This window comes from Pogona vitticeps, chromosome 14, assembly GCF_051106095.1.
Source record: "Pogona vitticeps strain Pit_001003342236 chromosome 14, PviZW2.1, whole genome shotgun sequence".
In the NCBI taxonomy this organism is placed as follows: Eukaryota; Metazoa; Chordata; class Lepidosauria; order Squamata; family Agamidae; genus Pogona; species Pogona vitticeps.
Window position 1 is genome coordinate 780,240 of NC_135796.1, and position 27,997 is coordinate 808,236.

Sequence of the window (27,997 nt, forward strand, 5' to 3'; positions counted from 1 at the left end):
GAACTCCCTTTTTTGCACTTTCTCTGTCAAGGTTCCCAGGAAGGGGCGAGCCTGAGTTGAAAGGGTCCCTGAAGGTCATCCAGTCGCACCTCCTCCGGAGGATGGGGGAACCTCCGCAGCTCAGGTGCCCCAACCAGGTGGCCCTCCGGGTTTGGGAAGCCTCCCGCCGCCCGCCCTCCTTTCCCGGGTCCGAGCCCGAAGCCCCGCCGGGACCTGATGGGGAAGCGCATCCCGCCCCCCTGGAGGTGAGGAGGGCCGGCCAGGAACCGCTCCTCCCGGCCGGGTCTCCGAAGCCCTCCACGCCCGGGTGGGACGACAGCTCCCATGGCTGGGGGATGCTGGGCTTGGTAGTACCTGGCCAGGCGCTTCCCCCGCCCCGGGGCCACCTGTCAGGCCCGGCCAGTTCTCATCCCCCCCCCCCGCGAGGCCACCCCGACCCCGGGCTCCGAGGGACCCCCTTCCCCCGAAAGTGGGGAGGCCCGGGGAGGCTCGAGGGGGGGCTCCCGGGGACGGCGCCCTGCCATGGGGGGGGCTGGAGGGGCTGGCCGGGGGGGGAGCGGACCGATTGCGGGCCCCCCTCCCGCCGCCCCCTCTTGCTCAGCCCGCGGAGGTCGTGGGGGTGGGTGGGAGAGAGAGCCAGCTTGAAGGGGGTGGGGGCTGCGGCGGGGCGGGGGGGGGCCGGCCTGGCGCCTGGGGCTGCCTCGGCATTGGCGGAGGAAGGAAGGGAAGGAGGGGGGGCAGGAAGCGAGGGAGGGGGGGAAGGCGCTCCGGCGGCTGGAGGGGAGGGGAGGGGAGGGGGGGGCGGCCAGCTGGGCAGCGCGACCGAGGGCCCCCCCGGGCGCCCCCTCGGAACAGCCGCGCCCCCCTCTCTTTGCACCCCCCCACCTTCCCTCTCTTTTATTTTTTTTTATTTTTTTGCAGCGGGGGGCGGCGGGACCGGGCGGCCCCCCCCTCCCCCCTCCCTCCCTGCCTGCCTCCCCCCTCCCTCCCTCCCCCCCAGGGGTGAAAGTGCAAAAGGAAGTGCAGCCGCTGCCATCTTTCCTGCGCTCCAAACACACACACACACACACACACACACACTCACCCACCCAGGGAGGGGGACCGCGGACGGGACCACCGCCCCCGCCAAGCCTGCCTTCCGCGCCCCGCCGCCGCCGCCGCCGCCACCGGAGCCCGTCGACCGACCGCCCGGCCCTTTCCTGCCACCCGCCGTCCGCGGCCCCGGCTCCAGGCTCCGGCCCGGGCGCGCCTCGTGGCCGCCACCCGGAGGGGCCTCTCCCCGCCCGCCCGCCCGCCCGCCCGCCTCCGCCGGGGCCCTTTGTTCGCCGGGGCGCTCCTTCCTCCGGCTTCTTCCTCCTCCTCCTCTTCCTCCGCCTTCCCGTCGAGGCCCGGGGCTCCGGAGGGCGGCCGGGCGGGAGCGAGCCCAGCCCGCGAGTGCGCGCGCCCCCCTCCCCGCGCCTCCCGGGCCCTTCCCGCCGCCCGTGCTCGCCGCCCGCCCGCCCGCGCGCTCCCGCCGCCCGCGGCTGAGGAGGGGCGCCCCCTGCCGGTCCCCGGTGAGCCTCGCGGGGCCCCGCGGCCGCCGCCGCCGCCGCCGTCGATGGAGCGGGTGAACGAGGCGGCCGCCGCCGCCGCCGCGGCTTCGTCGTCCGTCTCGTCGTGCTCCGGGGGGGGCGGCCCGTCGGGAGGGTCCGGGGCCGGGCCGGGGACGGCGTCGGCGGGGGGCGTCGGGGGCGGCGTCGGGGGTTGCTACACCTACCAGGTGAGCCGCCACAGCGCCGACCTCCTGCACAGCCTCAACCAGCAGCGCAAGAACGGCGGGCGCTTCTGCGACGTCCTCCTGCGGGTGGGCGACGAGAGCTTCCCGGCCCACCGGGCGGTGCTGGCCGCCTGCAGCGAGTACTTCGAGTCGGTCTTCAGCGCCCAGGCCCTCGGGGTCGGGGGGGGCGTCGAGGGGGGCGGCGGCGGCGGCGGCGGGGTCCCCGGGGCCGGGCCGGAGGGGGGCGCGCCCGAAGGGGCGGGGGCGGGGGCATCGGCATCATCCTCCGGGGGCGCCCCCGGGATGGGCCGCGAGCTGGAGATGCACACCATCAGCTCCAAGGTCTTCGGGGACATCCTGGACTTCGCCTACACCTCGCGCATCGTGGTGCGCCTGGAGAGCTTCCCCGAACTCATGACCGCCGCCAAGTTCCTCCTCATGCGCTCCGTGATTGACATCTGTCAGGAGGTCATCAAGCAGTCCAACGTCCAGATCCTGGTCCCGCCGGCCGGACGCCCGGACATCATGCTCTTCCGGCCCGGGGCCACCGCCGCCGACCTGGGCTTCCCCCTGGACATGACCAACGGCACGGGCCTGGCGCCCAACGGGAACGGCATCGCCGGCATGCCCGACGACGAGGCCGCCCGGGTGGCCTTCTCGGCCGCCGCCCAGGCCTCCTTGCCGGTCCTGCAGGGCGTGGACCGCCTGCCCATGGTGGCCGGGCCCCTCTCGCCCCAGCTGCTCGCCTCGCCCTTCCAAAATGTGGGCGCCGGCGCCCCGTCGCTCGGCAGCAAGCGGGGCCGGGGGCGGCCGCGCAAGGCCAACCTGCTGGACTCCATGATGTTCAGCGCTCCAGGAGGTTTGCGGGAAGCGGGGATCCTCCCCTGCGGCCTGTGCGGGAAAGTCTTCACCGATGCCAACCGCCTGCGCCAGCACGAGGCCCAGCATGGGGTCACCAGCTTGCAGTTGGGTTACATAGACATGCCGCCCCCAAGGCTCGGCGAGAACGGGATGCCCGGTCTGGACGACACCGAGGCCCCCCGAAAGAGGAGCCGGACGAGGAAGCAGGTGGCCTGCGAGATCTGCGGCAAGATTTTCCGGGACGTTTACCACCTCAACCGGCACAAGCTGTCGCATTCCGGCGAGAAGCCCTACTCGTGCCCCGTGTGCGGACTGCGCTTCAAGAGGAAAGACCGGATGTCGTACCACGTGCGCTCCCATGACGGGTCCGTGGGGAAGCCTTACATTTGCCAGAGTTGCGGGAAAGGCTTCTCGAGGTAAGAACTTAAGGAGGTAATCCCAACACCGTAACAGTGGAAACCGGGAGACGCCACCGGGAAGGGCTGAAATCCTGACCCACTCCTGCAAAGACCTGGAGGAGGATTGGGTTCGCCACTAGGAGGGTGGTCCTAGCGATGGTGCCACAGACCCATAGAACTCAACACAAGTTGTGGCAGCCGAAGGGAATCTTCTTCTTAGGGGTGTGCTCTTCCGATTTTCCACACTCCATAACTCCCTGAATGTTGCAGGAATTTCCCCTGGCAGAATTCTGGAAGATCTTGCCCACCGATAGACGCCTCCCTGTTTGGCTCACCTGGAGGCAGGGCCTGGGCCTCCCAGGCTGCATAGCGTTCTAGGCCTTTATTCCCTGTTGCAGTGCTTTCTGGGAGGTGGAGTCTCACTGCCTTGCAGGCTCTGTAGAGGGTCTCCCCTGAAGAACTACGGCTCCCAGAAAGCATCACTGCAGTTCCCTTCTAGGCCGCAGGGAAGAGCCACCTCAGGATTACAGTTCCCACAATCACCCAATTAGGGGTTATTGGGAGTTGTAGTCCAAAAAAACAAACAATGGGGGATGACATTTCTGAGTTCTGCCTTCCATTCTCTGTTCCTGAGTCTGTGTGGGTGTGAACAAAAGAGAGACGGCATGAAAGCATCTCTGGGACATAACACGTTGCTCTCCTTCTTAATTGTACCAAATGGCCGGGGATGCAAAACCGAAGCCTAGATGAGAGTCCAAGCTGTTTGGACGCATTTCTCCAAAGAAAGGGGTGGGGGGTGTCCCATGGTTCATGGCCGGGTCTCCCAAAGTGTCTCGCAAAGCAGGCCACCCCGGCTCGGGTTTGATCTACAGCTTGGAGAGGTTCCTGGTTGACCATTCCTGCTCCCAAACTCGGTGGCCGGCTCAGCTTATGTGCGCACGTGCGGGTGGTGGCTTCTAGGAATTGTAATACAACAGAAAAGGAACTGTTCTAAGCTCTGGTTTATTCTGGCCCTGCCATGTTCTAGAGGGGCTTATTCTTCATTTATTGGAGGAATCGGTGCACAGGATTACAGCCTGAGGGTTACTAGAGAGTAACTCGGGAGGACTTTTCTTTTATTTAAAAAACCAAAAAAAAAGAAAAAGAAAACAAAATTCAGGGTTGCAGGCCAGGAGACCCCGGGGTGGGTGGGTGGAGCAGGGTGGCTGGCTAGCAAAGGTATGGCATGCATGACTGAGAGGAACGCAGAGGGAACGAGGAGGGTCTGACAGGTGCCACATGTCCCGGATCAGGGCCTGCTTTTACCTCCGTTACCTATTTTAAGGTGTGTTCACTTGAGTCTCTCTGATGTAGACGTAGTCTAGAGGGGCGGGGTAAAAATCAAATCAAATCAAATCAAATGAATGAATGAATGAATGAATGTCTGAAGGAACCCCAACTTTTTTAATGGGGGAAAAGTTTGTCTTCTAAACTCAGAACAGAACTAAAATACGCCCACCCCCAACCTTTCTTTGGGTAAGGCAGGGCAACGGCAAATGTAACCGTGCTCTCTTAAGCAGAATTTTTGCCAAACAGACATAAATTCTGTTTTTAGAGAGAAAGATCGTGGCTTGCACTGAGAAGGATTTTCCAGTATTTCTGCTGGATTAAAGTTGCATTTCTCACTTTTCGGCTGGCTTGTGTAACTATGTCTTTCAGACATCATGTGGTTTACAAAGCTGTACCTGCCCAGGTTGGCACCTGGAAATGCTACTAAAGAGTTAAAAGTAGATCAGTTGGTCGACAAATTATTATTATTATTATTATTATTATTATTATTATTATTATTATTATTATTATTATTATTATTATTATTATTATTATTATTAAAGTCCTTTGCAAAAGAAGACAGAGAAAGGGTTATTGTTGTGACTTAGGTTTTTTTTAGGAACTGATACTATGTTGTCAATTACACAAATTCTTAATTTATGGGAACAAGCCAGTTAATGAAGTTAACTTTCACAGGTAACGTTGGTTAGGTAATCAGTTTAAATTTAACTTTCCCCACAATGTGTACTCATATAGAAAGCCGTGATGAAATATTTTGCTACATGTTTCTGAAGAAGGAGATTGCAATTTAGGAAAGCCGGCACATAAATTAATCGATTAGTCTTTTCCGTTGAGTTTTGTGTCACACAAACTGCTTTAAAGAATTTCTGAAGTCCCGGCCTCTGTTTTGTGACACAGGATTCAAGGGCTTCGCTAACCATGAAACAAAAATGAGGCGCCGGCCTCAATTTAATCTGGCACGAATTTCGAATTTCGAGTGGGTGCTGGTCTTTCTCCTGCTGTCCGTTTCCTGTTCAGAGGGGACGGGGTCCGCTGTTTTAGTGGAGAGGAGGGGTCTGAATTCCCTAGAGGGCAGGGTGTCCTCTCCATGAGAGGGGTGGGTTCATTTCCTCGCCCTGATTCCCAACAAAGCCATCCACAGCAGTCTGCGGGCCCCTGCTGACTTGCTTGTCGGAAGGCTTGGTGGATTCGGGGGGGGGGGGCTGGTTTATCAGTAGCCGGATTCGTTGAATCTCTTACTACGAATAGTATTTCAAAGATGTGGTTTGCTCCAAGAAAGTTGTTGGTTTGTAGTTTTTGCAAGCCGCCCAGAGGTCTTGGCTGGCAAGCAGGAGGGGGGAAAAGGTCCAAAAGAAATTAGCAAACCCAAACCAGCACAACGCCAACATCATCGTCCTGTAATGTCATCAACCCAGGAGGGAGTCCCGTGGAGTTGGGAGGAGGTGAGCCCTTGCAAGTCCTTAGGGGGAATGGAGGGAGATTCTTGTTTGCCCCCTGATGGTTCAAACGCCAGCAAGGGCTTGCTACTCTAGAGCAGTGGTTCTTAACCTGGGCGATAATGCCCCCCAGGGGGCGATTTCATTTTTCAGGGGGGCGGTAAAACGAAAAGGGGCGGTGTGGGGGCGCTGGAGCAAGCCAAACCTGTGAAGATGGCTGCAGCCTTTTTACAATGTGCATGAATATATATTTTCCTCCTATCTTAATTTAGTTTCAAAGTTTTTGTCTTGAAATTTTTAGTTCCTGCATTTTATGCCCTTTTTAAATTTCTTTTTGAGTCTTAAAAATTCGCTTGCAACTAAATCATTAAATGTTACTTTTTGGGGGCATTTCATTTTCTTGGAATTTAATTTTGTTTTCAGGGGTCATTGGATTTAAGTGTCTTAAATAAACAAACAAACAAAACAAACAAACAAACAAACAAATAAATAAATAAATAAATAAGATATAGTAAGAAATAAGAGGGGGGCGATGATAACTTCCTCAATAGCTCAAGGGGGCGTTTCTTTCAAAAAGGTTAAGAACCACTGCTCTAGAGCAAAACGGTCGCTTGCTCCCAGGGATCCCCGCAGAGAGGAGCTGGAATCTGTTCTTTCTGGCGCTCTGTGCCTACCCGTGCGCTTGGCCTGAGCCCTCAGAATCGGGTCCAAGGCTCTGGCCTTTGTTGGGGGGGGTGCTGTGGCCCAACCTGTCGGCCCACCTGTGCTCCTTTGCGCCAGGTTGAGCAGCCCCAGGGGTGTGCGCGTGCGTGTCTGCCAGCGGCCTCCTCGCCTCGCCAAAATGCCTCCCAGCGCACCACCCTTGGCTGAAGTGGGGGAACGCTGGGGGAGGGGGAGGGGGAGGGAGGGGGCTAGCCTAGTTTCCAAGCAGCTTCTGGGTTTCAAACAATGCTCGGCTTTCTTCCCACCCTGGGGGGGGGGGAGAGGAGGGGGCAGACGAGCGGCTGAGAAAAACAGGCCGGCTTTTCAAGATCTTTGCTTCCCAGGGGGCTGGTGGGGGTGGGAGACGAGCCGAAACCTCCTCCGGATTCCCATGAGGGTTGCTAGAAAGGGCCTGGGTGGGGCGGGGAGCATGTTCAGGCTGCTGTCTTTGGGCGCCTCCTTGCCAGCCGCAACGGGTAGGCAACCTCAGCAGGCCCCCATCGAGCAGAAAGGGCGGCCCGGCAGAGGGTTGCAGAAGTAAACACGGCAGAGGTGGGCGGAAGCGTCCCAGGAAGGCCCGCTGGGTTCAGGGGGGCTTGGTCCCCAAGGACCCTGCCGAGCTCACCGCCGCTGTCATTCAGACGGCTGGAAGCTCACTGCTTTCCTAAGGGGGGGGGGCAGGCCCAGCCAGTGTTTGCTTTTTCAATATATAGAGGGAGACTGGGCAGAGTCAGACTCGGAGGCCCTAGGGAGGCAACGCAGAGGGTGAGAGCGATGAACTGCAGCCTGCTTTTAGAAATCAGGGCAGTGCCTCTGCTCTGCTTGGGGTGTGTGTGGTTTTTTTCAAAAATGGCATTCTTAACACGCACAAGATAGGTTAAAAAGCGTGCTGCTTTAAGAACATCAATCCGTATGGGAAGATCTCTGTGTCACGTGATGGGCAGGGACTGTCTCTAGCTGGCGTGCCAGTCCTCCCAGGGTCCACGGCTGGCATCTCCAGGAGGGGCCGCCCGGAGACCCTTGCTGGGAGCCCTCAAGATCTGCCTGCAGCCAGTGTTGACGGTGCAGGGCTGTGTAGCCCCCCCCCCCCCGGTGTGACTGGCTGTAAGGCAAGCCCTGGGGTTCAGCAGGAGCCTGGAGGCAGGTGACGTCCATGCCCACCTGGTGCCACCTGAACCCTCTGGGGTTGCTCAGTCTTTTGGGGGGGGGAGCGGGCAGGACTGGATGTCCCCCTGGGATCCCTTCTAGCTCTGCAACACATTGATTCCGGAACACTTTGTTTTCTCGTTTTTGCTGGAGAGGGAAGCGGGCTTTCGGAAGCGCCGCTGCCCCTTAACAGAGATTCCTGGCCCAAAGGCAACCAGCAGGGCCGGGGCTACGGCGGTCCAGTTGTGGGTCCGCGCTCATGATCGCGATTGGCTTCAACACAACAGCTTGGCTCACTTGTGCGCCTGTGTCCTTTTTCTCTCCCCCCCCCCCTTTTTTCCCCCAAGGCCTGACCACTTGAACGGCCACATCAAGCAAGTCCATACGTCGGAGAGACCCCACAAATGCCAGGTAGGAGCTGTGGGTCTGACGGAGGGAGGGTCGCGGTGTCCTAACCAAAGATGCGGAGGTTCGGAGGTGTTGAACCCTGGGAAAGCGTGGTCCGTCCCCCCCCCAGGAGAGAGCTGCTCCTTCCAGACCTTTTCCAGAAACGAACAGCTGCTTTGCATCTCTCTCTCTTTCTCTCTCTCTTCCCCCCTTCCTCCTCCTCCGCCCTCCCAGCCCTCCTCCTCCGGACGGTGCCTCTTGCTCCTCCGGCTCTCCCATGCCCCTTCCCCCACCCCAGATGTTTCTCCTTCCTGTGGCCTTCCCCCCCCCCCACCGGCCCCAGATGGGCCTCCTCCCCCTTTGCAGCTTTTGCTCAGCTCAGCCATGGGGGGGGCTGGCTTTCTCCTCTTTTTCTTTCTGCCTGCCGTGGCCCCCAACAGAAACGGGTGGCTCGCGGTTCCCTTTTAGTTTGGGGGAGTTGACGGTTACGACCGACCAGGGAGGGGGGGGTTGCTTCACCAGCTCTTCCCATTTCCCCACCCTCCTTCCGACAGCCGGTCCGGAACACGGCACTGAGCAAAATAGGGAGCTTTCCCCACCTTTCTTCCTCCTGGGGGGAGGTCGTGGGACGTGTCGGCCGGCCTCGCGAGGGTTCCCCCCTTTTTCTTTCCTGCTTATTCCAAGCTCCGCACTTCAGTTGAAGAAACCTTAAGGCTAAGATCTGCATCGTAGTACAGAAAAGGGAGAAGTGTGTTCTTTTTTCCCCCCCTATGTACTTATAGTACCTTGTAAAAGGGGGGGGGGGACATATCTTTTGGGAGATTTTTTTGTTCCCGACTATCTTTCGCATCAAAATCAAGCCCGCGCACGGACTCCGGAGCCCAAATAACCCTATCCGAGTGGAGCAGTTCCTGTTCGCTTCCTCTCTGCTTTTCCTTCCCTGCTTTGGCAAAGATTCCCTCCTTTCCTCACAAACACACCCTAGTCAAGATCTGTCTCGCTTATGATCCACTGCTTGGAAAAGTTACATTTTTCGACACCAGCCTCCCAGCCAGCTTGGGAGATTCTGGGACCCAGAAAGTGTCTGGAAAAAGTAACTGTTCCACCAGCGGCTGTGAGGATGGTTAACCGGGTGGTGGTGGTGGTGGGGGGTTTAAGCATGAATTAATTAAAGAAGGGAATTCCTGCTGTGCAGAACCCGGGTTTAGGGGCTGGAAGGGGGAGTTTGGAGGTATTTGGCATCCAGATTTGGGCCCATGGAGCGCAAAGCTGTGGGGTATTTATTGCCAGCCCCTTCCCCACTCAGTTTTGCCCGAGGATGCCCAAAATCAGAAATGGAATTTAACGCTGCAACTTAACTTCTTTAAAAAAAAGAGGAAATGTTAGCAGCTAAAAGAAGCGCTTTCAGGGGGCAAAGAAATGTCTCCCCCTCCCAGTCTAAAAATATTGATGGTAGGTGGGCTCTCTTTAGGGGGGTGGAAATGGCGGGAAGCACGTCTGCTGCTCTGAGGGACGGCTGTGCAGGGTTTGCTTGGTGGAAAGGGTCAGAAACCCCACAGCCAGGATTCCCCCCACCCCCCCCCCGGCCTCACCCCACCCACCACTGTGCCTGGCTGCCCTGGGGCTTTAAAGAGGAGACTTTGCTTTGCTTTGGGCCCCGATCAAGAAGGGATGAGGATGAGGAGCCGGGGTAGGGGGAGGCCCTGCTCTTGGAGGCCAACTGGCTGGGGGATTCTGGGAGTTGTAGTCCGACAGAAGGAACAAAGGCAAGGTGTCTTGTGCATTAAACCAGCCTGAGGCACCAATAATCCTCATTCAAGATGGGTAGTGTGAATTGTATCCTGCTCTCTATACATTTGAGGGAGAGCAGCTGAGTGGTCTGGCTAACTTCGACCCTCTTCCCCTCCTCCCCACCCCCCTAAAAAATATAGCCTTCTCCCCCCCCCCAAATATAATAATAATAATAACCTTGTGGAAGTTGTGAAGGGGGGGAGCTCAAGATACAAATCATGAAACTTGGAGGCTCTTAAGGCTGCATAAAAGTGACTCAAGATTCAGTGGGATTAATTTGCTTAAGAAGGAACTGTGGCCTCCATCCGTTGGCTTAAGGGGGGGGAAAAAATAAGAGCGTTCCCCAGGAAGAGTGGAATGAGAACGGTGAGCAAATATAATATTTTATATTTAATATAAAAGCAGGGTGTGCCAGGAAAGAATGAGCACGTCCCATGGCTGCTGAATTTATCCATAAACTTTGAAGCCAGTTAGGAGGATTGGGAGCGGCACAATTCCCCCCCACCCACCCGTGTCTGTTTGGTGTAAATGGGATTAGGGTTGCCATCTTGCTGGCCAGGGTCTGTTGCTGAGCCCGTTAACTGGGCCTCGGTCCTTCCCCCCCCCCTTTGCCCTGGATCAGCTCAGCTCATCTCTCCACGGATCCCAAGCGTGCCCTTTCCCTGGCCCTGGCATTTGCGCCGGCACCTTGAGTAAATGCCAAGACCCTTTCGCCACAAGTCCTCGTCTCCCCTTGAGAAAAATATTCTGCTCTTTTTAAACACCCTTTAAATGGAAAAGGAGCTGGAGAAAAAGAAGGCAGCTATAGGTGGCTGTGACCTAGGAAGATCCCCACGGCTTCTGGATGGGGAAAGTTTCTTCCAGGAAGCCACAGCTGGAGGGGCAGCCCTGTTAGGGGTGGGTGTCCCCCCCCGGCCCGGGACTTTTTGGGATCCCTGGGCAGGCTGAAGGGCGGCTTTGCCGGAGGATCGCGCCTAGCGAAGCCTTCCTTTCCGATGCAAACAGGCCTGCGTCGTTCTTGCTGTTGGCTTGCGCCCCTCAGTCCACTGCAGCCAGTTTTCCTTCCCTTGGAAGAGGAACCAGCTTGGTTTCATGGTTCCTGGCGACCTTTCCGTCGGGTAAAATGGAAGCTTGTCCCGAAGCAAAGTTGTTCTCCTTCCCCGGCGCCAAAGGGTCCGATCCTATCCTGGCCGTTCTCTCCAGGGCAAAGAGTGCGCCTGGAATGAGCAAGTGTAGCTAAATGACTGTTTACAGCAAATGTTAACTCTTGGGATGGCAGTTTTTAAAAACAAACTTTTTATTTACCATACAAAACATGCTTACATTGTAACGTGGAAGGGAAGCCCCCCTTTAAGAAGCATACAAGCAAAACAGTTGTCCTTGGCATTTTTTAAAGGTTAACCCGGTTCCTCGAAAGCAACTTTGTTTGATAAGCTTTTAGGGCCCTCGAGGGTCCTTTTTTAGCACCCTGTCATCAAGACCTTTATCATCGGAAGGGGACGTTGCCCCAGAGAACCTCTCGGGCTTGAACGAGTGGGCCACCGCAGAGCTTCGGAAGTGGAGGGTATGGGATTTGTAGTCCAAAAAAGAGGGGGGAAGGTTTGCAATGTCCGGGCCAAAGACAGGGTTCTTGGTTGGTCAGCTGGAAGCACACCGGTTTGTTTTCACTGGGGTTTCAAAGGGCTCTTTGGTTCTGCTGTATTAAAGGGTAAGAAAAACAGTGATTCACAACGGAAAGCTCCTTTTTAACTCCTTAAGGTTCCCCGTCGCTTGGTGCTTGTTAAATCGTACATTATCTGTCATTTCTTTCCGAACTTCCTCTAGCGAGCTCTCGTTTCCACCTTGTTGACTTCTTCCGCGTGCAAGGCAGTGATCTTTTCTTAAATTGCCCGTATTTACCAAGCCGGGAAGCAGGCAGAGCTTTTGAAAACAGGCCCTGGCGGGGGGGGGGGGGACCCCTGCTTTCCCCGGCCTCCATTTTGCACGGCTCAGCGGCGAACCCGCAGAAAGCCGGATTTGGCTCCCTCTAGCTTCCGTCGTGGGGCAGCCGGCCTCTCTTTGGCGGCCGTAAACAATGGGGCCGACCCCGGAAGAGGGCCCAGCGAAGCAGTGGCCTTCCTGGACTGCAAGGCCAGGAAATCCCTCGCCCTGGGATTCAGTGGCCCCTTTTTTTCCCCGGGGGGAGGAGAATGGGGGAGGCCACTCGGGAGCAGGACCGTTTCTGATCCTGAACGGAGAAGCATAACTAGCAAAGGCGTTTGCGTTTTGCAAAGCACTCTTTAATCAAAAAGAGAGAGAGAGATAGAGATTGAGAGAGGACTATTTAATGGTTAATTCTTTGACATCTCTGTTAGTGACCCCTCTGCCCGGGGGGGGGGTTCTACATATTTGTGGTCTCTGAAGCCCCCTGAGGCTTCTGAAGCATTTCTGGGCTTCTCGGTAACAAAACTTTTAGTGAGACCTGTTGGTTCAGGAAGGAGGGAGAGGACTCCCCTCACAGACCCCCCCCCCCACGCTGCGTCCCTGAGGGCTTTGTGGATCTCAAAGGCCCAGGCAGCCCCCCCCATGCAGGACCCCCTGGAGGGAGGGGGGGGAGGGAGGGGTGAGGGAGGGGTCCAGCCACACCCAGAGCTAAGGGGCTTTGCTGCCAAGCTGTGGCCAAAGCCCCCCCCCCCGGCTGTGTGGCACCCCTCTGGACAGCCACGCTTGCCATGAAGCAGCTGGGAGGGCAAGGACACCCCCCCAGTGCGCCGCCCCCCCCCCCGTTTAGCCTCTCTTTCTGATGGGCTTGTTGGATATTCTTGAGAAGCCCTGCTTGGCTTCCGGTGAGGGTCCTGACCCCCCCACCCCTTGCGTGAACGTCACCCCCTGCTGCCTCCCGAGGACTGGGCATGCCTTCCTGCCCAGCTGCGGCCCTTCTGGCCTGTTTGGGGGCTCCCAAGCTCTTCTTGTCCGTTGACGAGGGGGTCTCCCTGATAAAACTCTGGAGACCGGCTGCCTGGTCACCCAGTAAGGCCCGTCTGGTCTCTTCAGCTCTTGCCCGGAGAGAGTCGTGCCGGGGCAGGTGGGGGGGGGAGAGGCGAGTGTTCACGCAGCACGACAAGCCTGGGAATTCGAGGGAAGCCTCCCAGGGATTCCTCCTCACAACAAGAACAGCTCAACACGCAACCGGGCTCCCTGCTTTGTTCCCCATGCTGTGTGAATGCAGAGCCAGCTGCCCCTCCGGCTTCGTTTCCCCCCAGAAGTCAGAATCCAGGGTTCATGCCTGTCTCTCTCTTTCCCTGCTTTCGTTCTCTCTCTCTGTCTTGTTCTCGCTACACTTAGAGTAGATTCAGGACTCGAAAGGCTGGCCTGCGAGGGATCTCTGGACGCACACATCCCCCCAAAGTCTGGCCTCGGCTGAGGTTCTTTTCTGAAACCCTGTGAGGGAAGAGGTGTGCCGTTGGGTCTCCATGGGAGGTGCGTTGGGTGGGTGTCCCCCCCCTCCATGGAGGTATTCCTGCAGGATCAGGGGGCAAGAAGGAGCTGAAGGATCAGTGATGCCAACCCCTTTCTTGTGGCATGAAGGCCTGGGTCCCCGTCATAGAGGGTAACTCTGGTCTGCCCAGAGCTTGTGAAAACCAGGTATTTTCAGATACATCTCCCTGCATGCCCTCAGACGCGGTGGTCACTCAGCTGTGATGCCCTATAAGGATTCTGGAGCCTGTGGTCCAGAAACCAGCCTTTTACAAGCTCTGGATGCCCTGCCGGTTTCGCTTCTTTTGCTCTGTCTCAGGGAGGGACCTCGGAGGGTTGGGGATGGTGCTCGGAAGGAGCCCCCCCCCCGTAACTGCCCCCTAACAGCATGTAAGGCTGCCGTCCGCTGGAAGCCAGGCTCTGTGCAGCCGGAGGTGCTGTTTGTGTGAACTGACACCTCTCCATTTCGAGAATCCATGATGTGTGTAGACCCTGAAGTCCTGGCTTGTACAGGGCGCGCGCGTTTCTCCTAGCCATGAGTCCTTCCATGGCTCTGTGTGTTTCTTGAGTCCCCCGAGTCCGTGGGGGTGAAAGAACAGCCCCCCCAAGGGTAAGAGGGAAATGCTTCCTTCTAGAAACGGTGTTTTTAAAAACTCAGTGTCCCTGTTCTGCAGAGGCAGAAATGCACAGGAGGAAGGGGGGGGGCTGGTTCTGGGAAGGTGCGGTATTTTCTGGAACAGAAGGAGAAAGGAAGGGCTCGGCTCCCCCCCCCCCCCGCCACCCTCCCTGGACTTTACTTTTGAGACCGATCTGTGGGCCATTCCCTGTACCGGAGAGCCTGCAGAGTGTTGTGCGGGGTAGGAGACAAAACCAGAATTTTGCACAAATGGAACCTGTATTGCATTAAAAATATAAAGGTCCAAAGCCACCCCCCCAGCAGCCCCAGCCATTGGGCATTCTTCCCCCCCCCCGCCAACTGATACCAATGCAAAATGAAAAGCTTCCTTTTCTAACCTCTCTTACTTCCTGCCTATTAGCAGGAAATTGGCACCATCCATGGGATAAGCTCAGAGACATCTCCATCCATAGAACAGTTGAACCTTCAAGAGGTATTTCTGAAACACCATTTATTTATTTTTTTATTTAAAAAAACACCAAACCCACCCCCTTTTCTGTTTCTGCTCTGTTTATCTTGCCTTTGCAATGTCTGAAATAGAAAGCACTGCAATTTTTTTAAAATTTGCTATTATTATTACTCAAGAGGAACGGTATGACTCTTTGACAACGCTTCTCCGTAATCTTTAAATTTGAAATGTTTGAAGCTGACCAACTCTTTCTTTGTTTTACTTTGCCTTTTTAAAGGGTTCTGATACCTGGTTTCCTGCTTTCTAGCTTCTGTCCTTTCGTCCTTTTCTCTCTACAGAATGAACTGTGTAATTCCAGCCACCCGGAGAAATATGGAGTTTTATCCCAAGGAAGAAAGTTATGCTTTTATATCTGGGTTTCCCCCCCCCCCCAGTGAACTGTGTGCCATATAGTTTATAAAACAAGTGTCCCAACCCAGTAGGAAGATCTCCTGCACCAGTCCGATTGAAAGGCCTGGGAGCACTCCTCTCCAGCTTCTGTTCCTTTCAATGGGGGCTATGTAGGAGAATTTTCCTACAGATTTATGCTAAAGGTTCTGGCTTCCACCAAATACGGCTTTGTTTTTGTTTTTTTTACTCATTTAATTTCATTTTGCCTCTGCTTTTATAGCTCCTTATAGAGCCAGTAAGCAGCTTTGAAATTACAGCGGGCGTTCTCTCCAGTGGCCATAAGATTTACACATTTCAGTCTGGAGCGTTGAAACGGCTGTTCATTTTCCAGCAAAACCCCCTTTTTCGAGTTGTGGTTGAATTACTGAGTCTGAGAGAGACCCCCCCCCAGCTTCAAAAAGTACAAAGGAGGAGTCGGAGGTCAGAAGTCTTTCTAAAATCTCTCATTTCCAAATAGTGCTTTTATTTACAAAACGAAAGCTGCACCTATTTTGCTCAGCGCTGTGTCCCCCGAGACCTTTTCCCTGAAATTTGCACCTGGTTCTGACTTTTCCTGTCTGGTTCCACCAGAAAGGTTGCCGTCCCTGATCCCCTGGTGTGGAGGAGGAAGAGGAGGAAGAGGAGGAGAGGCGTTTTATGGCCTGGGGGGGCGGGAAGGGGGGCCTCCTTTGGCTGCTTTTACCCTTGAAGTCTGCTCTAAGTTTCTGCAAACGCTTCTTTTTCAGATGGTTGCGCGCAGTCCCCATATGAGTTACTTCCACCCTGCTTCATTTAGACACCACCTTCCATAGCTGTGGCGCAGAGCCTGTAGAATTCCACAGAGAGCCAGGGAGTGAAGCAAAGCGAGATGCGAGATTTTTCCTCTAGTGAACGCAGCAGCCGAAACGCGTGCCTTTTGGGGCACCTTTAAGACTAGTGGTCTTAGAAGTGGGGCGCCATCCCCAAAAGCTCACATGGAAATCAACCCATGTCCAGGTGTCAGGCCTGGCCTGCAGTGAAGTGCGTTTTCTTCACCGTCCGATCCGAGATGCCTCTGCCGCCCGGCCAGGAAGCATCTGGGTCTAACCTCTGGTTCTGTCCGGAAGGTGCCCTCTGGGCAGCCCTGGCTTTCCTCACCCAGTTCCTCTCCTTAGGATCTCCCTTTCTGTTTTTCCTTTCTTCTAGGCCACCTACTCGCCCTCTGAGTTGCCCCAGACATCCTGGCCTCTCCCTCTCTCTCTTTCTCTCTTTCTGTCCCACCTTTTCCTTCCTTCCTTCCTTCCTTCCTTCCTTCCTTCCTTCCTTCCTTCCTTCCTTCCTTCCTTCCTTCCTTCCTTCCTTCCTTCCTTCCTTCCTTCCTTCCTGCCTTCCTGCCTTCCTGCCTTCCTGCCTTCCTTCCTGCCTTCTTTCTAAAGCCAGCTTCTTTTCTTGCCTGTCTCGCTTCCTCTTGCTTTCCCTCACTTTCCTCTTCGTGTCTCTTGCTTGGATCCTGAGCAGCCCCCCCCCCCCCCGGAACGACATGACCCCCGAGGGCGTGCGCAGCTGCCCTGAGAGCATCGCCCCTTCGGGAGAGCTTGCCAAGGCTCCGCCTCTAATCAAACCCTCCTTCGCTTTATCTTTCCAAACCATTTTTTAATTTTTACTATTTTTGCTGATGCAGCTTCTGATGGGAGCGAGCGGTGCTAGGAGACGGCCTTCTGCCCTGCCCAGAGGTCGGCTTCTTCTCCATGGCTCTGTTTCCACCCCTTCTGTAGGTGATCTTCCCCGAGATTAGCCTCCAGGGCAGCAGCTGACCCCCCCCCCCCCGCAGCCTCGGATAGGCCTCCTGTTTTCAGAACAGTGACCTCCACGCCACCCCCGGCGTTGACGGCTTCGGTTTTTCCACGCCTTTCAGCGTGGCTCGTGCATAGCTGCGGAACCAGGGGCTCCTGGGCGGTCTGTCCCGACAGGCTCGTAAGGTCCGGAATGGCCGAGGGGGCGTGTGTGTGTGTGTGTGTGTGTGTGTGTGTGTGTGTGTTAATGCTGCCTCTGCTGCCCTCCACAGACCTGCAACGCTTCCTTTGCCACCCGCGACCGGCTGCGCTCGCACCTGGCCTGCCACGAAGACAAAGTCCCCTGCCAGGTGTGCGGGAAGTACTTGCGGGCCGCGTACATGGCCGACCACCTGAAGAAGCACAGCGAGGGACCAAGCAACTTTTGCACCATCTGCAACAGAGGTAAGGGTCGTGCCCACGTGTCACGGGGCTGAGGGGAGCGCGAGGGGGGCTGGATGCAAGCCGGCAGGGACCTCCTCCCAGGGAGAGCAAGGCCTCTGTCGGCTGAGCTCACGCTGGCTGCCGGCTTCGGCGAACGAGAGGGGCCGGCTCCCGGGCGCAGGTTCCCCCCCCCCATGTGCACCTGGGGAGACAGGTCTGCGCGCAGCTGGCATCGCGAGTCGGTCGCTCCTGCCCGAACCCTCGCGGGCATCCGGACTGCTCAGGAGAGGCCCTGCCCATGCTCAGCCACCCGCGACTGAATGCGAGTGCGCAAGCCCCCGAGAGGAGGCGGAGGGGGGGGGTCCGCACATGCGGGGACCAGCAGGAACAGCCCCTCGTCCTTCTGACAAAAGGAGAGCCCTGGGTGACTCCTGGAATCGGTAGCCAGTCCGACGTAGCTTTCCAAGGACCGCTTGCCCAGGCACATGGGTTTCCGAATGAAGAGGCAGAGAAGACTCTAGATCCGTGGTGCCCAAGGTGGGGGGGTCCCCAGATCTTCTTGGGACTGCAACCCCCAGAAGCCTTCCCCACTCACGGTGCTGGCTGCAGTTTCTGGGAGTTGCAGTCCAAGAACATCTTGGGAGCCTCTGGTCTGGATCTTTAAAGAGAACTATTAAAAGTGATGGAGGGAGGAGGAGGAGGAGGAAGGGGAGAGCCAATTCACACTCAGGAGTTAAAAACCGCCGTACTCTGGCAGGGCAAACAAGTTCTCCCAAAAACAAAGCAGTCTGTCCCGGCTTTTGGCAGGAAGAGGTGTTCAGTTCTGCACCCGTCTGCCTTTCACGATTCACCAGCGTGTATGTGAGTGCCTGTGTATGTAGCTTCTATTCAGGCGTGAACAGCCAAGGGTCAAAGGCATTGTGAGAATCCGTCCAGCCTGATCGTAAACCCGTGACTTGATTTTTCTGGAACGTGTATTTGAGAAGTGGGGAGCAGTCTGTAAGATAATAGTCAGGTGGCCATGATCCTCCTCGCCCCCCACTTGTGTAATTCTATAGTTCTTTGGTCATCTTTACCTAAGAGTAGGCCCCGTCAAGCCAAGCACTAAGTGTGCTTAAGATTGCAGCTGCAGACCGAAAGCGATATTATTGAGACGACACCAGGGGAGGGCCCTGTTTCAAAATGCAAAAAAGATGGCTTGTCTTGGGTTTCCCAGATAAGAGGAAGGAAATACATATGGCATCGGGGGTGGGGGGGGGAGAGGTGCTTGTGAGTAAAATCATACCAGGATCCCCTGACACCCCCCCAATGTGCTGGCTGGTGTGAAAAGTCTGTTCTGTATGTTTGCTGACAGCAGGGATGGGCGGAAGGGGGATAAATAAAGGAGGGCTGATCAGGGGACGTACAGGCAGTCCCAAGGGACTCTGCGCAGCCCTCGGCGCCCGAGTTGAACAGGGGTCAGGAGGCGCTTCTGCCTTTGCAGCGGCGCCTTTCACGAGATGCTGCTTTGTGTTCCAACGACTCGAGGCCCATCTAGTCCAGAGAACTGGTCTGCAAAATACATTCCGAGTGAATGGGAGATCTGCGCGGAAGGGAAAGGAAAAAAACTGTACATGTGGGTTATTCGGCTGCAAGAGGGCCGAGTTCTTGAAGGATCGAGGGAAGGAATTCGGCTGCTCTGCAGCCTCTTAAGTTGAAGGTGGAAGGTGGGTTGACAATTCACCCCCCCCCCCCCCATGAACAAGGCCTGAAATGTCCAAGGTTCTGCCTCGCTGGGGCACCTCTTGTCTCTCCCAACCTGCTGCCTCTCGGAAGTGCTACCTGAAAAGGGGCCACCCCGGGCTCCCCCCTAAGGCCACGCTGGATTCTCTTATCCTGGGATTTCCCTTGGAGGCTTCCATGCTTTTTCCTTGAGAAAGGAGGATTGTTAGGTTGAGCTTTGATTTCCATTCTCCTGGGTTAAAAAAATAAGTATTTTCAGGATCTTCTGAAGGCGGCTGAATTTTGATGACAGACCGGGCTTCCTAAGCAAGTTGGGGGCTCCCAGACCAGAAGGTTGTGCAGGGGAAAAGGGGCTTCGGGAATAAAGGAGTGATTTTGAGGGAGCAAACGACTGTGTGTACAGTTGGATCCCCATATTTAGGGGGGATCGGTTCAAAGGCCACCCCAAGTGCAGGACAAAAACGGCAGATCAGAGCGAACCCGATGCAGAGCACGGTCTCTGGCTCCCTCTGATGGCCAGTTCTGGTAATGACATCATGGAAATTTGTATTTCTGAGTTTTTTCCTTTTAATATTTTCAGACCACGGATAAGTGAAACTGTGGATATGAGCCCTGCAGGTATTGGGGTCCTGCTGTATATGTTGAAGTGGAGTATTATGCCTTGCAGTTAGGAGACCTCTTTGGAGGCCTCCTCTCCAGGACAGCTTCTGCTCTGTGGGGGGAAAAATCATGGAATCATAGAAACGTTCACCCGGAAAGGATCTCAAGGGGTGATCAAAGCCATCTTCCTACCAAAGCAGGAAAAGCCCTCCTGCCTTTGATGGAGGAGAATCCAGGACTTCCCCCGGCCACCTGTCCCATTCCCAAGCCGCTTGCTGTGTCTGGTGCAGAGTTTGAATCTTGCCTCTTGTCCTTTGAATCTGTTTTCACTGAAGACAATCCACAAAGGGGGAGGACTTAAAATCAAGCCCTCACACACACACACACACCCTTCCCCACTTAGCCTTCGGGGTGTGGGACAGGTATGCCTTTGGTGAGGTGGCCTTATAAAAGGGTCACCCCAGAATGGATTTGAGAAGTGCTAGAGGGAGTAATCAAGAAAGGGTGGGAGGAGGAACCGGCCCTTGGAGACTGGCTTCTTCTTCCCCGCAGCGGCCACCAAGTAGGTGGGGAGGGGGCTGCTTCCCAGCTCACCCCAGAGGGGTCCCCAGGGGAGGCCTGGCCAGCCCTCGGCCTACTCCTCCGCTCCCGGGCATAGGCTGCCTTCCTGCAGTTTCATCTTTCGCGTAGATGCTGCCACGAGCTCCTAGGGATGCCACGATGTGGCCATTTTGCTCTCTCTCCATCAATGTGGATCAAGATTGTGGTTCTTCTCCCCCCACCCTTGCTGAAGTACAGGCTTTTGCCAGGAAAGGCAAGGGACATTTCTACGGCCCGGCAGCGTTTGGTTTCTTCTTTCTTTCTTTCTTTCTTTCTTTCTTTCTTTCTTTCTTTCTTTCTTTCTTTCTTTCTTTCTTTCTTTCTTTCTTTCTTTCTTTCTTTCTTTCCCCTCATTTGTTATAGTGGATTCAGGATGTCCTGGCCGTGCCGTAGAGGAAGACGACCGCCATGCGTCTAGAATCCTTGACGGCCTTTCTGGGTTGCAGCCACATCAGGGGGGACACAGGAGAGCTTCTCTGCTCTGTTTGCCGGGAGCCGAATTTGGAAAGGATGGGAGCCTTTGGCTTCCCTTCCCCGGGTGAACGGAAGCAGGGTTAGAAGGCGGGTGGGCGAAGGCTGTGCCCCTTTTTTCTCTCTCCTCTGCCTGCTTCATTCTAGGTCACCAGGGAGTTTCCCACCAGGAGAATGGGCAACGAAGGAAGCCCCAGCCTGGTGCAGATTCGAACCTCGGGCTTCCTGCTCTGTTGCTCAGTCTCGGACCCATCCTGTGTCAAGGGGAAGTTAGCAGCATGTCCGAATGTGCACAGACAGGTTGGGTGGGGAGAAGAGGCAGAGACAGGAATACCCACCAGTGACCTTTTGCTCTGCTGCCTCAGAGGTGACGGTTCCCATAAGGGACGTGCTCCAAAAGATTTTTGCTGAGAGGCAGAGGGTCTGTCAGAGAAATTGGGTTTAGGCCTGTGTTCTGTTCAGTGAACATGCGAGTAGATAGAAGGGCAGTTGCCCGGGGGTTTCTCCCTGTCCTGTGCCTGGTCTGAGGCTGACCGCAAGGTCGGTCACGCAACCAGACAGGACGACCTGCTTTTTGAGTGGGGGAAATGCTGGCGTGATAGGACACCGGCCCTCGGAATCTGTTTACGTTACAGCTGAGGCATCTTTTATTTGCCTCTGTAGTTTATGCCCAGGAATGGATATTCTGTGTGCGGTGCCCGGAATGAAAGAAAAGCAGTTTCACCTGATAAAACACGTCTACCAACACAGCAGTAAAACAGCCTGTGTGAAGCGGAGCAGAAAACTGATCTAATTCTGATATATAATGGCGGCAGTGTGTGTGTATGTGTGTGTGTGCAAGTAAATAAACAAATAACTTTAGAGAAGGCATTATGATAAAAGTGAAACTGAATGATAATACAGAAAAGGTCTTTTGCTTTTTAAAACTTCCCTCTTGGCTGCCCTTGTGGTGCTTTTATCCTTGTGCCAGAGATCCAGATCTCTCGTGGGAAGAGGTTTCAGGGCAAGGTGCTCATGATGGAGAGAAAAGTTTGAAATACAACGGCAGCCTAAGAAGGGATTCTCCTCTCCCCTCCCCCCCAGGTGCCCACGGGTGCCTCCTTTGGGTGTCTCCCTGGCCGGAGGCTCCTCGGAAGCCGCCCTCTTTCCAGAGATGCTCGTTTCGTCTCTGCGTGAAAATACAAGGGGTGGTCCTTGGAGGGGCGGAAGACGCCTGCATCGCCTCCGGTTCCCCTCTCTCTTTATCTCTCCTTTGCTGCTGGCCTGGGAGAGGCCGTCGGAAGGATGAAATCCGTGCAGTGGTGGTCCGGATGAGACCAAACGGCATCAGGGGCTCCTCAGCGGGAGAGGGGCTGAGCCCCGGGCCTGGACGGCTCTGCTTCCGCCTGTCCCTGTGGCACAGAAAGCTTGGGCCCTGCTGGGATCCAGTGCACCCGTTAGAGATGTTGCTTGATTATATATGGCCTGCCATCTCCAGAACATCCCTGCCCATGTTTTGGGGCTTCTTTTCGCTGGAAAAGAGGGAGCTAGTGGCGCCAGATGAGTGTCAAGAAACAAGCACAGGCGTGGATGCGCACAGCAGCCGTTTGTTCCCTGCGTAGACCCAGGAGGGAAGAAGACGCCTGACACCCCCCCCCCCCGGTCCCAGGGCCTGGGCCTTGAAGGCAGGACACCTCCAAGGAAGGAGGCCTCGCTCTGGAGCAGGAAAGACCCTCCTGCCAGCCAGATTTCGGTTGCGAGCGAGTTGATTTTAGGCAGAGGGCAGGATTAAGAGCTTGAAAAGAAACCTGGCTGGTCATCTCCTCCTGCGGTGGCAGAGGAGAGGTTGGTTTTCCATCCGGATGGGAGAAAGGCTCTCCCAGCTGCCCAAAAATGGGGTGCCTCTTGAGGAGCCCCCTCGGCCCATTGGGAGGAAGGCAGACTTGCGTATGGAGGCTCTTGTGGAAAATATTACTGGCCGGGGGTTGGGGGTTTGCCTTTGCCTGTTCACAAGAGGAGCAGATTTGGCTGGTGTGTGTTCAGGAGCCTCGTTCGAAGGCAGGAGGGGCGCAGAGTCTGCCCCCCGCTTTTTCCCATCTCCCCAAATCTGCCGCTCTGGAGAGGCCCACGAGACCTCTTTCCGCGCCCTTTCCCCGCTCCACCTTGGAAGGGACAGCGCGATCTCAGGGCAGGCAAGCCAAAGACATAAACCTCCAGTGTGCCCAACCCATGTTTCCATCCTTCAGAGACCCTCGAGTCTGTTTCTGCCTGCCAGCCAGTTTTGGGTTGCTAGTGGGTCGAGTTTAGGAAGTGGGCCTGCCCTCCTGCAAGGGAGGCTTCCCCCCCCCCCCGCTCTGGAGGGTTCTCTCCCATCGGCTGTGGCTTCCGGGGTCTTTCTCTCCTTTGGAGTGACACAGGGCTTCCCTCTCCTCCATTTTATAAGCCCTGGGCTTCCACGTCTGGGTCCCACGGGCGGGCGGGCGGGCGGGCGGGGGGGCTCCCTTCACCTTTGGACGCCTCCCTCCGAAGCCCAGCGGATGGTCCGCGTGTTGTGTGCATGCGTGTGTCTGCGTGTGTTCTTGGAGACGACCTGGAGGAGCGAAAGAGAAGTGAGAGGGGAGAGGCAGAGAGGCGCGCACGGGGCCTGGTGGGGCAGGATCTCATCTCCTTTTATCTTGTTTAGGTTTCTCCTCTGCCTCCTACTTAAAGGTCCATGTTAAAACCCACCACGGTGTTCCCCTTCCCCAGGTCTCCAGCCGCCCGGAGCCCATCCCGAATGGGGGAGCAGCGTTCCACAGCGTCGGGACCTATGGCATCAAAGGCAAGCGACCCGACACCCCCCACCCACCCCCCTTCCCGCCCTCGGCACTTTCCGTCTCTTGGCGTAGGACCCTCGGGGGGCCCGTGGAGGACAGGGGAGAGGGAAGGGAATTGGAGGGAAAGAACCCCGTGCCCTCACCACATGGAGAAAGCTAGCATCTCGGGGACTTTGGTGAGACCCGCAGGGATCAGGCCAGGGGACAGAGAGAGTCCAGGCTCTGCTCACCCCATGGGATCAGCCATGCTCAGCGTGTGAGGGTGAAACTGTTCTGAGCCGTGGGGAGCGTCTGGTTGTCTCCCTCCTGAATAGGGAGGATCTGTGCAGGTCCCTCGGCTTGGCTGTCCTTGATTTGTTTCTTCTCTCCCTTCTTCTTTTCCATGAGGAAGCTTTGGCACGATTCCCCCGTTAATAATGGCCTGAGACAATGGCCTTTCACCGCGTCTTGTAGCAGTGAGTTCCGCGGGATAGCTGTTCAGCAGGAATTTCTCAGGAGGACTGGATTAGGTTTTGGAAAAGACTTTAGTCTTGACTCCAGAATGTTGAGGTTTCCACCAGTCATTCTGGGGCGGGGGGGGGCTTCAAATACACACAACTTCACCCCGCCTGCAACCTTTAATCCAGGAGAAACGTGACAGCTTGGCTGAGCTGAATGAGAAGATTCGCCTCTCAGAAATATACGGGGGGACGTTGCCCAAGATGTTAAGCCCAGTCTTGGGTGTTAGAGAAGGGCGGGGGAGGGACCCGGCTGCCTGCTCTCACTCCATCCACATTTTTGAATCTCTGCCAGAGGCGTTGTGTGTACTTGCTGGCTTCTGTGTGGTCTACTCATGAGGTGTCGGCACTCTCGTTCATGACTCTGGCAGGGCTCAGGCATCCTCCTCTCTAGCTGCGTCTAGGCCGGGCTGTGGAGGGGAGAGTACTGCGCCCTTCTTGTTTTCCTTGCAAGAGAAGAGGGTAGAGCGAAACGTGTCTTTTGCCTCCTCGGTGTGGACTAGACTCTTGGTTTCTGATTTGACTCGGGAAGCATGGTGGAGAAGGTGGCGTGACCGATTGGGTGGCAGCCTCTGGATATGGGGCACACCATGGGTCTGTGTGACTTTTGCATGGGGCTAGGAAGACGCCAGAGGGATGGGAGCAACGCTCACCCGTCCCACACTCCTGGAAGTAGCCTAGCTCCGATATCCAGGTCGGGAACCTTATGGAGTGGGTCGGTTCTGCATGCCATTCAGAGCAGCGGGTTGGGCCTCCAAGGGACGACACCCTCCGACGGGGACTTTCCCTGGGTGCCCCCCCCCCCACAAACCCATCTTCCCCTTTTCATTTCACTAGGTCTCTGTCCGGGAGAACAAGTGCTTTGGGCAGGGAACAGGAGCTCAGTTTTGATTTTTAATACAGTAGAACCTCCACTATCCGCAGGAGGATCAGTATCCACTGATTCACTTATCCATGGTCTCAAAATGTTAAAAATACTAAAAAGAACATTCTAGAAATATATATTAGAAGGATCCAGAGACCGTGCTGTGGACAGCGTCCGCCATTTGAATAGCGTTCACTATCATCCGCGTTTTTCAGCATCCACGGGCGAGTTTGGAACCCATTTCCTGCGGATACGGGGGGTCCGACTGTATCATTTTCATTTATTTTCCTTTTGGGTTTGCAGATCTGAGGGGTCTCTGGTGTCGTTCCCCCCCCCTCCTGACGCCACTGCTCTCTTTGTTCCAATTGGGGGCAAAGGCATTGCCACCGTCCCCGAAAAGATGCTCTTGCTCCTGAGCTGTAGCTTTTTTCGGGTCCTCCCTTTCTCCTCCCTCGCCCTGCAGGAGACCGCCAGAGATCAGCTGCTCCCCACGAGGTCCTCCCGGGTCTCCCTCCGGGGGTTTCAGGCTGGCTCTCGCCGTCCCCTCCATGTTCTTGGCTCTCCGTGTGGGTGGCCAGCCTCGAATCCGGTCCAACGGGTGGCTGGGGAGGAGGGCAGCTTTCTTAAAAAGACCCACCACCAAGTTTTGCGCGGCTTCTGAGGGCGTCTTTCCCGGGGGGGGGGGGAGGGCAAAAGGCTTTAGCTTTGGAGGGCAACGGGCCTGAATCCCGCCTTTGCATTCAAGGCCTCCCGGCGGTCGGAGGGGGGGGGCTGGGGGTGGGCATAGCCTTCCCTTGCTGTGTTCGAGCCGCGCCGAGGGGACTCGTGGGTGGGTGGGTTAGGGTTCCCCAGGACACTCCCTCCATCTCAAAGGTTTGCATATGGCTTAGGTCAGAGGGAGGGAAACAGAAAACACGCCCTCCCCCTCCCAAGCTGGGACTTCCCACTTGCTGGATTCGAACGGGGTGAGGGCCTTCTCGTGTCTTGCATTTGGATCCAGTGGGTGCCTTCTCGCAAACAAGCGGCGGGGAGACAGCTTCCATACGTGCATCAACAGTAATGAGGCTTTTAGGATAATGATGATGATGGTTTGGTAGCACTGAGTGAGCCCAGAATTTAGATCTCAGAGAGGGGTGGCCGATGGTGCATGGGTCGTGGCATTTTCTGTACCTTCGGACAACAAGAGGAGGCTGAGATGCTTTGCTTTGCTAAGATTTGGACCGGTGAGATAATTCGCCTTTCAGGTTGACAAGGAAGAGATGCTTCCCCATCTCTTGAGTTATGCCAAGGGCAGAATGTTCCCGGGACCCTAGTTGTTTTCCTTGGGAACAGACCTCAGAAGTGGCTGCTTCCCCCCCCCCAAATTCCCCCCCCCCAAAGCCGTGCTTCCAAGGTCTGCTTTGGGCTTTCTCCCCCAAACGGAGAGATCTGTGGGTTACCTGGGAAGAGGGGGGGGGGAGGCCATCTAGAAGGAGCCACCCTGGGGAGACCGAGGGAGAGGAATGGACGGAGGGAGGTGTCCGGAGGCCCCCCTGCCCTCCAGCTGCTCTCAGGGGTCTAAACACCACGCCTTTCCTTTCTTCCTAGAAGGCCCGAAATGCTCACATTCGGACCAGATTGAAAGTTCGGATTCCTACGGGGACCTCTCGGACGCCAGCGACCTCAAGACCCCGGAGAAGCAGAACGCCAACGGCTCCTTCTCGTGCGACCTGGTGGTCCCCAAAAATAAATTGGAATCGGAAGGGGACAAGAAGTTCCCTTGCCCGGAATGTGGCAGCTTTTTCAGATCTAAGTCCTATCTCAACAAACACATACAGAAAGTGCACGTCCGCTCCCTTGGGGGGGGCACCCCCTTGGGGGACTTGGGGGCCGCCCTGGGCTCCCCCTTCTCCCCTCAACAGAACATGTCCCTCCTGGAGTCCTTCGGGTTCCAGATTGTCCAGTCCGCCTTCGCTTCCTCCCTCGTGGACGCGGAGGTCGACCCGCAGCCGATGGGGCCCGACGGAAAATGAGGCCAGCCTTGACCAGCTTTAAAGCCGCAGCCGGGTTTCCCCCCCCCCCCCCGTTTTATTTTGGGTTGTTTTTTTAAATGTATCCCTATTAAAAAACAAGGAAAAGGTGGCTGTTGCTGAGGTTGGGGCGGGGTGGGCGACGACTAACCGAATCGAGTTTTGTAGCGGGAAGATGTTTGTTTGAAATTCCCTTCTAGGTTTCTCCCTTTTCCCTCCTGCTCCTCGCCACCGGGTCTGGCGTGGACTGGGGTGGGCACCGGTGGGGTGTCCACAGGGAAGGGAGCGGTGGGCAGAGGAACCCTCTGGACCGCCACCGGGCCCAGCATCTCATACGACTGCAGGGGGGGGCAGCTGAGGAGCTCAGGGAAGACAGACAGACAGACAGACCACCCGCGTGGCCGTCGGAAAGCGTCCCTGGCTGGTCGGGCAGAGAAACTCTTTTTCACGTCCGTCATGCCCGCACTCCCTTTACTCCGGCTCAGGGGCCTTGCCCGCACGTCGCCCGTTCACCTCCCTGCCTGCTGGCAAAACAAAAGGAAAAAAAAAACCCCACACTGAATAAGGGACGGTGCCTGTCTTCCTTTAAAAGAAAGGAAAATAACAGCCCGGTGACAACGGAGGCCGAGGTTTTAAAGCAAAGCGTCTCGACACGCTCAAGCGTGGTCTTGGAAGAGGAGGAGGAGGAGGACCCAAACGCTCTGGGAGAGGAAGAGCGGATGTTGCTGCCGCCGGCGCGGCTGGGGGGGGGGCTACACAAATTCGACACCAGGTCATGCATGCACCTGAGCCTCATCTTCTCCTGCACACCACCCTCCTCCCAGCGAGGAGGGCACCCCTTTCCGAAGGGGTGTTTTTTTGTGCCGGAGAATATCCTTGCTCAGTGATGCTGCTTGTTTATTTTATTTTATTTTTTTTAATCCTAAAAAACTTTCTCTTGGTTTTCTCTCTTTCTCTCTCTTTCTCTCTTTTATGACTACGATGATGATGATAACATGTATGATTTTTAGGACCTGTCGTAGTGATTTGCTACTGAGAACCCCCCTCCTGAATCAATTATACAGAGCGCTCTTAAAGCAGCAGTCATGTTAGGGTTAGTATTAATTTTCTTTTTTAGATGTATCATAATTAATAACTTGGCTAGTTGATTGTTTTTAAGTCTGTGGGATAACCTAGTTATGCAAAATGGAAGGAAGTGGGGGAAGTGGGGGAAAGGAAGGAAGGAAGGAAGGAAGAGGTTTGGAAGAGTAACAGGGCACTTCTTTGGTTGGTTGATGCCTGAAGACACTGTTAAGATGATGCTTTTTTTCCCAGCAAAGAGGGCAGTTTTTTCTGTACTACCAACCCATTTAGTGCAAATAAATAATAGAGTTCACAGCGTGATTTCAAAAGAGAAAATAATTTGATTGGACTGCATTAAAGAAGTTAGAATGTTACTTTATACCCTTTTCTTGTTGGTTGTGTTTG

The 27,997-nt window shown here is 55.9% G+C and overlaps 1 protein-coding gene across 10 annotated transcripts; it reads left to right on the forward strand.

Annotated features, from left to right (window-relative positions):
- The first annotated feature begins 724 nt into the window (after positions 1-724).
- Positions 725-27,971, forward strand: PATZ1 (POZ/BTB and AT hook containing zinc finger 1). 10 transcript variants are annotated; one of them, XM_072983317.2, is made up of 6 exons: positions 725-3,033; positions 7,976-8,039; positions 14,300-14,371; positions 16,821-16,992; positions 23,092-23,164; positions 26,112-26,211. In XM_072983317.2, exons 1-6 carry the CDS (start codon positions 1,598-1,600, stop codon positions 26,140-26,142), a joined length of 1,848 nt encoding a protein of 615 aa, XP_072839418.2. In that variant the 5' UTR covers positions 725-1,597; the 3' UTR covers positions 26,143-26,211. The 10 variants fall into 10 exon arrangements, with proteins under 10 accessions (XP_072839418.2, XP_072839417.2, XP_072839419.2 ...); XM_072983316.2 differs by having other exon boundaries at positions 726-3,033; positions 26,109-26,211; XM_072983311.2 differs by having other exon boundaries at positions 739-3,033; positions 23,027-23,164; positions 26,112-27,971.
- The last annotated feature ends 26 nt before the right edge of the window (positions 27,972-27,997 follow it).

Excerpts from the sequence above, each read along its gene's own strand:
- PATZ1 (XM_072983309.2), top strand. The coding sequence starts at position 1,598 with ATGGAGCGGGTGAACGAGGCGGCCGCCGCCGCCGCCGCGGCTTCGTCG. Across the intron at positions 3,034-7,975 it reads TGCGGGAAAGGCTTCTCGAG|GCCTGACCACTTGAACGGCC; the intron begins GTAAGAACTTAA and ends TTTTCCCCCAAG. Across the intron at positions 23,165-26,108 it reads CGGGACCTATGGCATCAAAG|AAGGCCCGAAATGCTCACAT; the intron begins GCAAGCGACCCG and ends CTTTCTTCCTAG.